This window comes from Anomaloglossus baeobatrachus, chromosome 12 (assembly GCF_048569485.1).
Source record: "Anomaloglossus baeobatrachus isolate aAnoBae1 chromosome 12, aAnoBae1.hap1, whole genome shotgun sequence".
NCBI classification, from domain to species: domain Eukaryota; kingdom Metazoa; phylum Chordata; class Amphibia; order Anura; family Aromobatidae; genus Anomaloglossus; species Anomaloglossus baeobatrachus.
Genome location: NC_134364.1, coordinates 118914661 through 118931265, shown reverse-complemented (window position 1 = coordinate 118931265; position 16605 = coordinate 118914661). Strand labels below are relative to the sequence as shown.

Below are 16605 nucleotides of genomic sequence, written 5' to 3'. Positions count from 1 at the left end.
CTTGGGCCGGACGGGCGACCCCCGCCTCTTGGGCCGGACGGGCGACCCCCGCCTCTTGGGCCGGACGGGCGACCCCCGCCTCTTGGGCCGGACGGGCGACCCCCGCCTCTTGGGCCGGACGGGCGACCCCCGCCTCTTGGGCCGGACGGGCGACCCCCGCCTCTTGGGCCGGACGGGCGACCCCCGCCTCTTGGGCCGGACGGGCGACCCCCGCCTCTTGGGCCGGACGGGCGACCCCCGCCTCTTGGGCCGGACGGGCGACCCCCGCCTCTTGGGCCGGACGGGCGACCCCCGCCTCTTGGGCTCCTGTCCCTCCTTCTGCCGTTGTTCAGTCCTCCTTTCATGATTGACATGGGTGATGCTTCCCTTGTAATCCAAGTTGCTCTGCAAAATCTTGCGCCTGTGCAGAGTCATTCCGGGCTCACGCACGCACAGTTCGCTCTGCCCCATCGTGGGCAGAGCAGAAAACATAGGTGCGCTTGCGCAATACAGTGAGGTTTTGGCGCACGGACAAGAATTAGGTTGGGTACAAGGATGACGAAGAGGATGTTATCAACATTGCTGGCCATAATCTTGCGCCTGCTCAAGGACCTCACCAGCTTGCGCAAACGCACCTATGTTTTCGATGATGGGGCAGAGCGAACTGCGCCTGAGCGAACCGGGAATAACTGCACAGGCGCGATATTTTGCAGAGCAACTTGGATGATGAGAGAGGTATCACGCATGTCAATCATGAAAGGACGACGCCCGGCTGAGCGAAAAAAAAAAGAAGGACGCCCGGACGACCAAAATGGTTAATTTACATACGTGGCGGCAGATTTTATAAATGTATTTCTGGGGTCTGCAAGGGGAGTCGGGGAACAAGGTGCACCCTCATAGAATGCAGCCCAGGAGCTGCAGAAGGGGACACTTTAGATACAATACTGAAAGAAATGGTGACTGGTTCCCTTTAAGTAGCATCACCACCTACCGATATAATCTCCGAATGAGATGGAAAGTTCCAGCGAATCGTACAGAAAATGAAATGCAGCTTCATTGTCAGTCCACTTAACCAATTCCCATTCAGTGAAACTGAAATCAAAAATGGAAGTTAATTAAGTATGGGTCAATATTAAGAGCTATACATGTGGCGAAACCTCCCTGCCCTGCATAATTAACATTTCACAAAATGAGCACAAACATGCACAAGAGTAAATAAAAGATGATATTCATCTTCCTTTTCTTAGGTCAATAGCTGTAGCCATTTTTTAATCAATGGCTGTAACGCCTGAGAAAGCCACTATATGGCGAAACGTGTCAAGTCTTCAACTCCACATGGACTTTTCATGAGGCCTACGTTGTGTATCTGGAGAAGTCTACTCCAAGATTACCTGGGTTCCTGTAGTCGGACGCCAAGAACACGTGATTCTTCTTGCAGGGAGCAGAGCCGTGCCGAGAGCTTGTCTTTCCTTTCTTCTAGCTCCACATTTTCCCTGCAAAAAAGTAAAAAATGACGGGATTACACCTCTAAGGTTTTGGTGGTGCAGGCCGCCCCTTGTGGACTCCTTTATAGATGGGAGGACTCCGGAGCAATGAGGAATTCTGATTTAGTCAGGAATCCCACCGTAGTGTATACCATGTGCAGGAGTGCTACATGTGAGGTATACAGTGATCCTGCCTGCTATACACAAGCAGGGCCGGATTATAGGCGGGGCAGGCGGGGCTTCAGCCCCGGGGCCCCCACCATAAGAGCTTCCAAGGGGGCCCCCACCACCAGGGCCATACTTGCCACCCGTCAGCAATTTTTTTTTTTTTTTTCTTCACACCCTCTCCCCCTCCGTAAAGACAGTCTAATACATCAGCTGTGTTTTCGGGGGAGGGGGGGGGGGTGCACACCTACATTTATTTGTATCTGCGTCTCTAAGACGCAAAAACAAACTGCGGGCGCAGGACGCTGATTGACCCCGGAAGTAGTTTGTACTTCCGGGGTCAGAGGTATGCCTGCTCCCTGCTCTGCTGCGGGGTCCAATGCCGCGGCCGTCACAGCAGGACGCCGCCGCGGCCGCGGATGAGAAGACCGGCGCCGCGGCCGCGGATGAGAAGACCGGCGCCGCGGCCGCGGATGAGAAGACCGGCGCCGCGGCCGCGGATGAGAAGACCGGCGCCGCGGCCGCGGATGAGAAGACCGGCGCCGCGGCCGCGGATGAGAAGACCGGCGCCGCGGATGAGAAGACCGGCACCGCGGCCGCGGATGAGAAGACCGGCGCCGCGGCCAGGAGAGGAGACTCACCAGAGCAGGAGGATGGCCGCGGCACCGGAACAGCAGCAGGAGGACGGCGGCCTATACCGGAGCAGCAGGAGGATGGCATCAGAGCAGGTAAGGGCAGAGCTGAAGAAAAATGTGTGGTGTGTGAAGCAGAGCTGTGTGTGTGTGTGTGTGTGTGTGTGTGTGAAGCAGAGCTGTGTGTGAAGCGTGTGTGTGTGTGAAGCAGAGCTGTGTGTGAAGCGTGTGTGTGTGTGAAGCAGAGCTGTGTGTGAAGCGTGTGTGTGTGTGAAGCAGAGCTGTGTGTGAAGCGTGTGTGTGTGTGAAGCAGAGCTGTGTGTGAAGCGTGTGTGTGTGTGAAGCAGAGCTGTGTGTGTGTGAAGCAGAGCTGTTGTGTGTGTGTGAAGCAGCTGTGTGGGAGAAGCAGAGCTGTGTGTGTGTGTGTGTGTGTGTGTGTGTGTGTGTGTGTGTGTGTGTGAAGCAGAGCTGTGTGTGTGTGTGTGTGTGTGTGAAGCAGAGCTGTGTGTGTGTGTGTGTGTGTGAAGCAGAGCTGTGTGTGTGTGTGTGTGTGTAGCAGAGCTGTGTGTGTGTGTGTGTAGCAGAGCTGTGTGTGTGTGTGTGTAGCAGAGCTGTGTGTGTAGCAGAGCTGTGTGTGTAGCAGAGCTGTGTGTGTAGCAGAGCTGTGTGTGTAGCAGAGCTGTGTGTGTAGCAGAGCTGTGTGTGTAGCAGAGCTGTGTGTGTAGCAGAGCTGTGTGTGTGTGTGTGTGTGAAGAAGAGCTGTGTGTGTATATGTGAATCAGAGCAGTCAGTGCGGCACCCCAGAGCGCTAAGCCACCCATCCCAGTAATGTGTACGCCACCAGAGCTGTTTGCCACTCCAGCAACATCTATCCCCCCCCAGTAACGTCTATGCCCCCTGCCCCTCCTGTAATGTATATATTGTAGGCCCTAGCCCCTCCTGTGATGTATATACAGCAGTGCTGTGTCAGTGTGCATGGTGTGCAGTCATGTTAGTGATGGCCATCATGCAACACAGCCACATGTCCTGGAGGAGCTGGACGGAAACAAGCGGGGGAGGTGAGTGATGCTGCTTGTGACTTCTCCATATTAACACCTGTAATGCGTCTGTGTCTGTATGTGTGTCAGTGTATATGACTGTGCATATATTTGTCTGTTTAAATGTATTTTTGTGAATTTGTCTTCAAATATGTATATGTACGTATGCCTGTATGTGTATGTGCGTGTGTGTGTGGATGGGGCCCACTAAGACTCAACCGGGGACCACAAAAACCTGGAGCCGGCCCTGGCTGCCTTAACATTGGGATGAATAAAAAAAATATGTGAGCAACTCTACTTTCTGTGTATAAGTGACGGCTGTGAGTGATCCTGGACTGTATCTGTATTGTACTGTGTGTATAAGTGACGTCTGAGTGATCCTGGACTGTATCTGTATTGTACTGTGTGTATAAGTGACGGCTGTGAGTTATCCTGGACTGTGTCTGTATTGTACTGTGTGTATAAGTGACGGCTGTGAGTGATCCTGGACTGTATCTGTATTGTACTGTGTATAAATGGCAGCTGTGAGTGATTCTGGACTGTATCTGTATTGTACTGTGTGTATAAGTGACGGCTGTGAGTGATCCTGGACTGTATCTGTATTGTACTGTGTGTATAAGTGACGGCTGTGAGTGATCCTGGACTGTATCTGTATTGTACTGTGTATAAGTGGCAGCTGTGAGTGATCCTGGATTGTATCTGTATTGTACTGTGTGTATAAGTGACGGCTGTGAGTGATCCTGGACTGTATCTGTATTGTACTGTGTGTATAAGTGACGGCTGTGAGTGATCCTGGACTGTATCTGTATTGTACTGTGTATAAGTGGCAGCTGTGAGTGATTCTGGACTGTATCTGTATTGTACTGTGTGTATGGGTGACAGCTGTGAGTGATCCTGGACTGTATCTGTATTGTACTGTGTATAAGTGGCAGCTGTGAGTGATCCTGGACTGTATCTGTATTGTACTGTGTATAAGTGGCAGCTGTGAGTGATTCTGGACTGTATCTGTATTATACTGTGTGTATAAGTGACGGCTGTGAGTGATCCTGGACTGTATCTGTATTGTACTGTGTATAAGTGACGGCTGTGAGTGATCCTGGACTGTATCTGTATTGTACTGTGTAAGTGACGGCTGTGAGTGATCCTGGACTGTATCTGTATTGTACTGTGTATAAGTGACGGCTGTGAGTGATCCTGGACTGTATCTGTATTGTACTGTGTATAAGTGGCAGCTGTGAGTGATTCTGGACTGTATATGTATTGTACTGTGTGTATGGGTGACAGCTGTGAGTGATCCTGGACTGTATCTGTATTGTACTGTGTATAAGTGGCAGCTGTGAGTTATCCTGGACTGTATCTGTATTGTAGTACTGTAAATCTGAATGTGGCAGAACAGGAGAAGATAAATGTTCATTAAATTTATATCTAAATGCTACAGTTCGCGCTCTACTGTTATGGCTAAAAATGTTAACGTTTATGGGGCCCCCACCAGATTTTCTGCCCAGGGGCCCCCACCAACCTTAATCCGGCCCTGTACACAAGGCCAGGGATACACCGCATTCCACCAATACAGCTGGCATTGGTACAAGGGAGATGAAGGGAATTTTGTTTACTTACCGTAAATTCCTTTTCTTCTAGCTCCAATTGGGAGACCCAGACAATTGGGTGTATAGCTATTGCCTCTGGAGGCCACACAAAGTATTACACTTAAAAGTGTAAGGCCCCTCCCCTTCTGGCTATACACCCCCAGTGGGATCACTGGCTCACCAGTTTTAGTGCCAAAGCAAGAAGGAGGAAAGCCAATAACTGGTTTAAAGACCAATTCAATCCGAGGAAACATCGGAGAACTGAACCATACCACATGAACAACATGTGTACCCGAAAAAACAGAAAAACCCAGAGAAAACAGGGCGGGTGCTGGGTCTCCCAATTGGAGCTAGAAGAAAAGGAATTTACGGTAAGTAAACAAAATTCCCTTCTTCTTTGTCGCTCCATTGGGAGACCCAGACAATTGGGATGTCCAAAAGCAATCCCTGGGTGGGTAAAAGAATACCTCATGATAGGGCCGTCAAACGGCCCTCTCCTACAGGTGACCAACCGCCGCCTGAATGACTTATCTACCTAGGCTGGCGTCTGCCGAAGCGTAGGTATGCATCTGATAATGCTTGGTAAAAGTAAGTAGACTCGACCAGGTGGGTGCCTGACACACCTGCTGAGCCGTAGCCTGGTGCCGTAATGCCCAGGATGCACCCACGGCTCTGGTAGAATGGGCCTTCGGCCTTGAGAGAACCAGAAGCCCAGTAGAACTGTAGGTTTCAAGAATTGGTTCCTCGATCCCCCGAGCAAGGGTAGATTTGGAAGCTTGCGACTGTTTACGCCGACCAGCGACAAGGACAAGGAGTGCATCCGGGTGGCGCAGGAGCGCCATGCGGGAAGTAGAACCTGAGTGCTCTCACCAGAACCAACAGATGCAAATCTTTCTGAAATTGATGGACTGGACGAGGACACAAAGAAGGTGAGGTGATATCCTGATTGATATGAAAATGGGATACCACCTTAGGGAGAAATTCCGGAACCGGACGCAGAACTACCCTGTCCTGGTGAAGGACCAGGAAGGGAGTTTGTATGAGAGCGTTGCTAGCTCGGAAACTCTCCTAAGAGACGAGACCGTTACTAGAAGGCCACTTCCCGTGAAAAACGGGAAGGGAGACATCCTTCAAAGGCTCAAAAGGCGGCATCTGGAGAGCAATTAGAACCTTGTTCAGATCTCAGGGCTCTAACGGCCGCTTGTACGGAGTGCTGAGAAGACAAACTCCCCGTAGGAACGTGCGTACCTGAGGAAGTCGTCGTTTCTGAAAAAATACAGATAGCGCTGAGACTTGTCCCTAAAGGGAACTGAGCGACAACCCATTTTCCTACCTAGATTGCAGGAAGGAAGGAAACATAGACGATGCAACCGGCCAGGGAGAAACACCCTGCGCCGAGCACCGAGATAAGAACATCTTCCACGTCCTGTGGTCAATCTTGGCGGACGTTGGTATGCTAGCCTGTCTCATGGTGGCAACCACGTCCTGAGGTAATCCTGACGACACTAGGTTCCAGGACTCAATGCCACACCATCCGGTTGAGGGCCGTAGAATTCAAATGGAAGAATGGCCCTTGAGACAGCCAGTCTGATTGGTCTGGTAGTGCCCCCGGTTAGCCTACCGTGAGGCACCACAGAACCGAGTACCACAACATCCTCGGCCAATTTGTAGCGACGAGGATGGCGCGGCCGCAGTCGGTCTTGATCTAGCGCAGTACTCTGGGCAACAATGCCAGAGGTGGCACCTAAGGTAGCTGGAACTGCGACCAATGCTGAACTAAGGCGTTTGCCGCCAGAGCTCGATGATTGTGAAACCGTGCCATGAAGCTGGCACATTGTTGTTGTGCCGTGACGCCATTAGATCGACGTCCGGCCTCTGTCAGCGGCGCCAGATCTCCTGAAACCCGTCCGGGTGAGGAGACCATACTCTTTCGGCCACACCCCAGCGACTTAGGAAGTCAGCTTCCTAGTTTTCACACTTGGGATGTGAATTGTGGATATGGTGGATGCCGTGTCTTCCACCCACATCAGAACCTGCCGGACTTCCTGGAAGGCTTGCCGGTTGCGCGTTCTTCCTTGGTGGTTGATGTATGCCACCGCTGTGGAGCTGTCCGACTGAAGTCGGATATGCTTGCTTTCCAGCCGCTGTTGGAAGGTTTGTAGGGCAAGATACACTGCTCTGTGTTCAAGAACATTGATCTGAAGGGTGGACTCTTGCTGAGTCCACGTACCTTGAGCGCTGTAGTGGAGAAAAACTGCTCCCCACCCTGATAGACTCGCGTCTGTCGTAACTATCGCCCAGGATGGGGATAGGAAGGACCTTCTTTTTGACCAAGAGGTGGGAAGAAGCCACCACCGTAGAGATTCCTTGGCCGCCTGAGAAAGAACGACGACTCTGTTGAGGGACGTCGACTCCTCGTCCCATTGGCGGAGAATGTCCCATTGTAGTGGACGCAGTAAAACTGCGCGAAAGGAACTGCCTCCATTGCTACCATCTTACGTAGGAAGTGCATGAGGCGTCTCAATGTGTGCGACTGGTTCTTAAAGAAGAGCTTGCAGCCCGTAGTGAATGCTGTTTGTCTAGCGGAAGCTTCACTATCGCTGAGAGAGTAAGAAACTCTATGCCTAGATATGTTATCGATAGGGTCGGGGTCGGATCTGACTTTAAAAAGTTGATGATCCACCCAAAACTCTAGAGAGTCTCCAGCGCAACGTTCGGGCAGTGTTGGCATGTTTCCTAAGAGAGTGCCTTGACAAGTAGATCGTCTAAATACGGGACCACAGAGTGACCCTGAGAGTGCAGGACTGTGACTACTGCTGCCCTGACCTTGGCGAAGACCAGTTGGACTGTCGCTAGCCGGAAGGTAGAGCTACGAACAGAAGGTGTTCGTCTCCTATAACGAAGCGTAGAAACGCTAGTGCTCTGGATCAATCGGCACGTGTGGATAAGCATCCTTGATGCCTAATGATGCTAGGAAATATCCTTGGGACCTTGAGGCGATGACATGGCGGAGGGATTCCATCCGGAACCGCCTGGTGTCCACGAGCTTGCTGAGCATTTTTAGATCCAGAACGGGACGGAACGGCCCGTTGTTATAGGTACCGCAAAGAATTTGGGGTAAAAACCGTGACCTTGTTCCTGAAGAGGAACGGGGGTCATCACTCTTTCTGCCTATAGAGTGCACCCTGTTTGCAGAAGAGCAGCGGCCCGGCCGGGAGGAGGAGAAATTCTGAAGAATCGAGTTGGAGGACGAGAAGTGAGCTCTATCCTGTACCCGTGAGACAGAATGTCTCACACTCAATGGTCATTGACCTATGGCAGCTAAATATCGCCAAGGCGGGAGAGCCTGCTACCGACCGAGGCCGCAAGTCATGAGGAAGCCGCCTTGGAAGCGGGTTTTCAGACTGTCGCTTTTTTGGGCGAGACTGAGCCCGCTAAGAATCTTAGCTCCTCTGATCCTTTTGAGTCCACATTGGACGAGGAAAAATGGGACCTGCCCGAGCCTCGAAAAGGCCGAAAACCCCGACTGCCTCTTGCTCTGTTGGGGTTTGTTGTGTCCGGGCTGAGGAAAGGATGAATCCTTACCCCTGGACTGTTTAATGGTTACATCCAACGCTCACCAAACAGTCGGTCAGCAGAAAAAGGCAACTGGTTAGGCAACCTTTTTTGGAAGCAGAATCTGCCTTCCATTCACTTAACGAGCAGACCAGGCTCTGCTTAAAAACACGGAGTAGCGGAGGCTACCGCCGCACGGTTCGCAGAGTCCAGGACAACCTGAATCGCGTAAGAAACAAATGCAGACATTTGAGAGGTTAAGGATGCCACCTGCGGCACAGATGTACGTGTAACCGTGTCAATCTGTGTAAGACAAGCTGAAATAGCTTGGAGTGCCCCAAGGGAGAGAATGCCGGAGCCAACGGTGCGCCGACAGCCTCATAGAAGGCTTTCGACCAGAGATCCATCTGTCTGTCAGTGGCATCTTTGAGTTTGCAGTTCCATCTCCCACTGCAACTATGGATCTAGCTACAAGCCTGGAGATTGGAGGATGCCGCTCGGGACATTGGGTCCAGTCCTTGACCAAGTCAGGGGACAGGGATAACGTGTATCCTAAGCCGTTTGGAGAAGCGCATATCTGGATAAGCGTGGTGTTCCTGGACTGCCTCTCTGAAGGCAGAGTGGTCCAGAAAAAAACGTGAAGCTGACTCCTCCACTGGAGGAGCTGTGAGAAATAACCCACATTCTATAGATGGACGCTATAAGATTATTTACTATGGCGTCACGATCAGGTGTATCCAGATTGAGAGCGGTCTCAGGATCAGAATCCTGAGCCGCTACTTCCGCCTCATTACACAGCGAGTCCTTCTGTTAGGACCCTGATGAAACCGAGGCCGCTCTAGTGAGCCCGCTTAGGCTGTCTGGGACTGACGTCCGTGCAGAGCCGTGACTCTGGGATGCGTGTGACATTCCCGGAGCTGTTAGTTATTCACACTGAGGGGGGCCATGGATCAATGATTCAACAGTGCCCATATTGTGAGAGACATGTCCGGACTGCTAGGCTTCTAGTATCATAGCCATAGTCTCAGAAAAACTGTCAGTAAATACTGCAGACACCGTCCTCATCCCCTGGCCATTAGTGCATACAATGGGAGTCTATGTAACCTGCCGGCCGTATAACCGTACATGCTGTACCAGCTGTATAGAAAAACATGTGGTTCTGCACCTTTGTTTTACACAGAGAATATGCTGATAACTCCTCCGCATAATCCAGGAGGGTATATACAACGTGCGACCAAACAGTGCAATGTATATAGTACAAGCATATCTATAAGTGCACTTCTGCACTAGTGGGGTTAGCACCACAGGTGCTGCTTAACGCCTGTTGCAGCGATTGTGTGACTATCAGAATGCCAGGGTCTTCCACACTTGTCTCTGTATCGTACAGAAACTGACACTAATGGCTGCCGGTGTCCTTGTAGAGAAGGAAGCCGTGGGCGTGCCTGAGAAAGTGCGGGAATCCGGATTCACAGTGCACACAGTGAGAGGGGGTGGAGTATGCAAAACATACTCCAGCTCTCAGCGCTGCTGTGCTATGCAGCGTCACGCCCCTACCCTGACTGTCAGGGCTGTGGGCGGTAACGAAGGGAGACTAGGCCCAGAAGCCGGGGACTCGAGTTAACAGCGCGGCCGCCGTAAAAGCGCGGGCCGCGCTGAAGTCCCCGGCGCACCACAAGTGCCAGCCGCGCCGCAGTCCCAGCGGCCGGCGCGACCGATTCATAGAAGTGGCCAGCGTCCCGCCCCTCTCCTGACTGGCAGGTCTGGGGGCGGGGAACGAACGGAAGCAGGCCGCAAAAGCCGGGGACTCTAGTTATCAGCGCGGCCGCCGTAAAAGCGCAGGCCGCGCTGAAGTCCCCGGCGCACTACAAGTGCCAGCCGCGCCGCAGTCCCAGCGGCCGGCGCGACCAATTCCCATAAGTGAGCCTGCTTCAGCGAAGCTGAATGAGGCCATGGCACAGGCGCCGCAGCGCTGATGTCCCCCGGCGCACTACAACACCCAGCATGCTGCGGTGTGAGCGCCAAATGCACGGGGACACAGAGTACCTTGAGGAAGCAGGGCCATGTCCCTGATGTACTCCGCTCCATCCAGCATCTTCTCCAGGGGCTGTAGATGGAGCACGGTCTCAGTGCCTGGAGACCAGTAAATCCCACTTCACCCAGAGCCCTGTAAAAAGGGATGGGGAAGGAATCAGCATGTGGGCTCCTGCCGCCGTACCCGCAATGGGTACCTCAACCTTACAAACACCTCCGACATACAGTGGGGTGAGAAGGGAGCATGCTGGGGACACTATATGTGTCCTCTTTTCTTCCATCCGACATAGTCAGCAGCTGCTGCTGACTAAAAAGTGGAGCTATGCGTGGATGTGTTGCCTCCTTCGCACAAAGCACAAAACTGGTGAGCCAGTGATCCCACTGGGGGTGTATAGCCAGAAGGGGAGGGGCCTTACACTTTTAAGTGTAATACTTTGTGTGGCCTCCAGAGGCAATAGCTATACACCCAATTGTCTGGGTCTCCCAATGGAGCGACAAAGAAATGTGATTATATGGGAACGTGGAGGTAGGAAGCTGGAGGAGTGGTGAAAGTATCCTGAAAACCAGGATGCTGCAGCGGTGTGTGGGGGGAAGGGGGTGCGCATTACCACTGAATCTGGCAACAGGTTTTTGCTATTTAATCTAACAAAAGAATGATTTAGGGGCAGAGGAGCCCGGTTCCAGGGATGGGTTTTAGTTTCAATACAATCAACATTTTATCAGCAGGAGTTTATCACTGCTGGACTAGAAGTTACATGCACAGCAGTCCAGCTTATCTATGTTACCCCGCCCCCACCATTGATTGGTAGCTTGCTGTCAATGCACACAGGAAGCTGCCAATCGAGGGTGTGGGCGAGGTTATACACAGCATCCTGAGCTCTGCTAGATCTACGGCAGAGAAAACAGGGATTCTATTAAAACTGCACCAAGCAGCCCAGTAAGTGACCACTGAAATCTCTGCCTCTACGTCATGCTGCTCTCAGATTACATAGCAAAAACCTGCCGACATTCTCATTAACAAAGTATGTAGATGATAAACGAGAAATAGTCGTGTGTAAGAAAGACACTTACCGGATTGATCGCTGCTGCTGGGACTGTAAGCCGTCAAGCTCTGTGTTAATCAGAAAGTTACAGGAGGAATTAGATGCAGAATCAATTACAAGCTCAAGATGCAAAATGTTCGCTCTACGGTATTATGCAGACAGAAGACCATGAGCATCGCTCTACAGTATTATGCAGACAGAAGACCATGAGCATCGCTCTACGGTATTATGCAGACAGAAGACCATGAGTATCGCTCTACAGTATTATGCAGACAGAAGACCATGAGTATCGCACTACGGTATTATGCAGACAGAAGACCATGACCATCGCTCTACGGTATTATGCAGACAGAAGACCATGAGTATCGCTCTACAGTATTATGCAGACAGAAGACCATGAGTATCGCACTACGGTATTATGCAGACAGAAGACCATGAGCATCGCTATACAGTATTATGCAGACAGAAGACCATGAGCATCGCTCTACAGTATTATGCAGACAGAAGACCATGAGCATCGCTCTACGGTATTATGCAGACAGAAGACCATGAGCATCGCTCTACAGTATTATGCAGACAGAAGACCATGAGCATCGCTCTACAGTATTATGCAGACAGAAGACCATGAGCATCGCTCTACAGTATTATGCAGACAGAAGACCATGAGCATCGCTCTACAGTATTATGCAGACAGAAGACCATGAGTATCGCACTACGGTAATATGCAGACAGAAGACCATGAGCATCGCTCTACGGTATTATGCAGACAGAAGACCATGAGCATCGCTCTACGGTATTATGCAGACAGAAGACCATGAGCATCGCTCTACAGTATTATGCAGACAGAAGACCATGAGCATCGCTCTACAGTATTATGCAGACAGAAGACCATGAGCATCGCTCTACGGTATTATGCAGACAGAAGACCATGAGCATCGCTCTGCAGTATTATGCAGACAGAAGACCATGAGCATCGCTCTACGGTATTATGCAGACAGAAGACCATGAGCATCGCTCTGCAGTATTATGCAGACAGAAGACCATGAGAGTCGCTCTACGGTATTATGCAGACAGAAGACCATGAGCATCGCTCTGCAGTATTATGCAGACAGAAGACCATGAGAGTCGCTCTACGGTATTATGCAGACAGAAGACCATGAGCATCGCTCTGCAGTATTATGCAGACAGAAGACCATGAGAGTCGCTCTACGGTATTATGCAGACAGAAGACCATGAGAGTCGCTCTACGGTATTATGCAGACAAACCATGACCATTGCTCTATGGTATTATGCAGGCAGAAGACCATGACCAGCTCTTAAGGCCTCATACACATCGGCAGAATCCACTGATGTCAGAGGAGATGAGGGTCCAGTAGCACTGATATTGGATTGCTGATCCTTTTGCTCTCAGTGAAATAAGCCACTGCCACAGGAGTCTGGCAGCAGCTCTCAGAGAACACAGGAGCGCTCGGTAGAGGAAGAGCCTCCGTGTATGGGGGTCAGGAGAGATCGCCGGTAGTAATCTATTATGTAAGGGCCCCGCACACTTTATCATGGACATAACTTGTACTCACCGGCCTCAGCCGTCTGATCACCACTTCTACACACTCCAGCCAGGGTCACCGGGTCTTACAGGACAGAGACAACAATGACAAATTACTCCAGAAAGACCACACACAAACGAGAACACTAGAGGATACCACAGAATGCATGGACACACACACTCTATTACAAGAAGACAAGTGAAAAGCTAAAATGCAAATGATTATATATTTTTTCTTCTTTTTCTTAACACACACACACATATACATACACATACACATACACACACGCACATATATACACACACACACATATACACACACACACATATACACACATACACACATATACACACACACACACATCCAACTTTAACATTTAATCACAAATGGTAAAATATCGTACAACACAAGAAGACAAAAATAAAAGATATACATATATAAATATATATTATAAAAAGCAGCTTGGTTCTGATAGAAGTGAGCGTGGTGCATACCCGTGTGCAGGCGGGAGATGGCGTCCTCCAGCTCTCCCAGCAGCCGGTCAGCCTCCTCCAGCCTGGCCTGCAGCTGCTCCTTCTGCACCTGTGTAATGAGGAGGACACTTTCCTTAGTAGCCGTTGCCCGGATGACTCCACTAGAGCCTCCGGTGTGACGCAGCACACACCGTACCTGGGCGGCGTGCAGCAGCTTGCTGTATGTGGACACCTTGGCTTTATGGGCTAGGAGTTTGCTTTTCTTGGAGTACAGAGACTTCATGTTCTTCAGGGTGGCTCCGAAGCACATCAGCTACAATGACAGAAATATGTATACCACATATGCTTCTAGGATAAAGCAGCCCTGATGTGTGACCCCCGGTGGTCCTACCTCGTTTTCGGAGCACATCCTCAGGGCCTCCCACAGCAGACTGTTCACCTGCAGTAGAGGCTTGTGCTGCAGCTCTGTGGACGCCTTCAGCCTGGGGCAACAACACGTGTTACAAGCGCTCCCGACTTTTGGGGGAAATATAGTGTAAGAGGTAAACTTAATGGTATAAGAACACTTACTCCTCTATAGCCTGGAACAGCGCGTGGCACTCCTCATCATACACCTGCAGCTTGGGCTGATACACATACTGATCCAGCAGGATCTCCGGCACCGTCAGCTCCTCAGTCACTCCGCGCTGCAGGGAAGAAGAGAATACTTTATCAATCGCCGCCAGCTGCATTTTATATCTCACGTCTGTCCCTTTAAGAAAAGATAATGTAGCCGGCTCAGTTATAAGAACACTGTAAGGCCGGAGTTCCACGAGAGTCTCGCATCGGCATACCGGCTCTCCGGTCACGAGCGTGCAGCTGCATAGAAATACATGCAGCGGAGGCGCTCCTGTCCGGAGAGTGTGCAGCTGCATAGAAATACATGCAGCGGAGGCGCTCCTGTCCGGAGAGTGTGCAGCTGCATAGAAATACATGCAGCGGAGGCGCTCCTGTCCGGAGAGTGTGCAGCTGCATAGAAATACATGCAGCGGAGGGGCTCCTGTCCGGAGAGTGTGCAGCTGCATAGAAATACATGCAGCGGAGGGGCTCCTGTCCGGAGAGTGTGCAGCTGCATAGAAATACATGCAGCGGAGGGGCTCCTGTCCGGAGAGTGTGCAGCTGCATAGAAATACATGCAGCGGAGGCGCTCCTGTCAGGAGAGTGTGCAGCTGCATAGAAATACATGCAGCGGAGGCGCTCCTGTCAGGAGAGTGTGCAGCTGCATAGAAATACATGCAGCGGAGGCGCTCCTGTCAGGAGAGTGTGCAGCTGCATAGAAATACATGCAGCGGAGGCGCTCCTGTCAGGAGAGTGTGTGGCCGTGCCGGGTGATGCCGATGCCAGACTCACAGGAGTCATACATAAGTGGAACTGTACCCTAATAAAAAGAAGGCTCTCTGCTCTGTCACTGTGGGGTGTATTCATACAAGTCCGATACCTCAGCAGCCTCTTTACACCCACCACTCAACGATGGACGTCTGCTCACTAAATTGTGCTCAGCTTAAGGCCCCCTTCACACATCCATGTCTCCGGGACACGTGACATCCATTTTCCCACGTACCAGTGACAAATGACACACGTAGACCCATTAAAATCAATGGGTCTGCACACACATACAGGTTTTCCCATGGACCGCGTGGAGCCAGCGCCGTGTCCGTGTGGAGCTGGCGCCGTGTCCGCGTGGAGCCGGCGCCGTGTCCTTGTTTTTATCGGCAGCACGGGTGTTGCACAAATTGCACAAATGTGCGCCGTGTGACATCAGTGTGACACGTACCGGAGAAAACCACGGTTTTGTGAAATAAAATTAATTTCTACACTCTCTCCACCGCTGCGGTCTCTGCCGCTGCTGTCACTTGCTTCCGACCCCCACTCATTATGCTCATCACATATTCACTGCACCGAGGATCGGAAGCAGCAGCAGTAGGGAGTCAGCAAGACCAGAGACTGCAGAGGGGAAGACATCAGCACCACGGACAGCAGCGTCAGGGACAGGTGAGGAGAAAGTTCCCGCTCTCCGTGTGTTATCACGGATAGCACACGGAGAACACGCCTTCTGAAATCTCAGCACACGGAGGGACATGCGCACCTTTTACGTGTGTGTGGTTTTTCACGGATGAGTGAAAGATATAAAGGGGTATTCAAAGAAATTCCTTAAGACATTCCCGAGTACTGGAGCAAGAAAACAACCCACCTTAGACGGACGTTCACTGTAACGCGGCTTCTGGATGAGAATACGGATTCCCAGCAGCAGAAAAAACTCCTGCACTGTAATACCGCCATCCTGGAAGCTCTGAAAATAAAAAAAAAATAAAAAAATTGCAAAAATGACAGTAAGAAAATTAAAATGTTCATATCCCAAGAATGCAGGCAGCCATGATGAGGCCACGGATCAGTACCCGGTCCAAGGTGCAAAAATGCAGTACTGAAAAAGCATGGCTGCATCTTTAACAGTGACACGTCATCAGGTTTTTGCCTTGTAATCTGAGAGCAGCAGAATATAGGGCAAGAAGTCCTGACTTCAGCAATGTATCACAAACTGGGCTGCTTGAGGCAGTTTTGATAAAATCCGTGTTTTTTTCTAGAGGGCAGAATGTTGACTGCTGTATAACCCCGCCCACACCACTGATTGGCAGCTTCCTGTACACATCCTCAGCAAGCTGCCAATTAGTAGTGGGGCGGGGTAACAGCTCAGCCTGACTGCTGTGCACATAGATCTATTCCAGAAGATAAAACACTGATTGCATTGAAACTACACAACACCTTAGTAAGTGATACATCCTAGGAATCAGGCTCTCTTGCTCTAAAACACACTGCTCTCAGACAAAATAGCAAAAACTTGCTGACAGATTCCCTTTAAATAATTATTTCTTCCCTAGAAACTGACCAATTGGTATTCTGGTTCTGTTACGTATGGATACAACATGACATGTAAAACTGAGGGGTATGAAAAACATGAACCCAGTACCAATCAGAGACCAGTCACCTATTCAAAGGCCACGTTACTTCGTGGACTGCCCCTTTAACAAAAAAACAAAAA

At 50.9% G+C, this 16605-nt stretch overlaps 1 protein-coding gene across 1 annotated transcript in view; it reads right to left on the bottom strand.

Annotated features, from left to right (window-relative positions):
- Positions 1-16605, bottom strand: part of KNL1 (kinetochore scaffold 1) — a 94639-nt gene that overhangs the window by 44065 nt on the left and 33969 nt on the right. The window contains exons 13-21 of the mRNA XM_075330707.1: positions 15760-15858; positions 14100-14215; positions 13921-14011; positions 13726-13842; positions 13551-13638; positions 13087-13140; positions 11541-11580; positions 1371-1472; positions 971-1071 (exon numbers count right to left, since the gene is read on the bottom strand). Coding sequence (XP_075186822.1) covers positions 971-1071; positions 1371-1472; positions 11541-11580; positions 13087-13140; positions 13551-13638; positions 13726-13842; positions 13921-14011; positions 14100-14215; positions 15760-15858 — 808 coding nt within the window. The remainder of the gene's footprint in view (positions 1-970; positions 1072-1370; positions 1473-11540; positions 11581-13086; positions 13141-13550; positions 13639-13725; positions 13843-13920; positions 14012-14099; positions 14216-15759; positions 15859-16605) is intronic.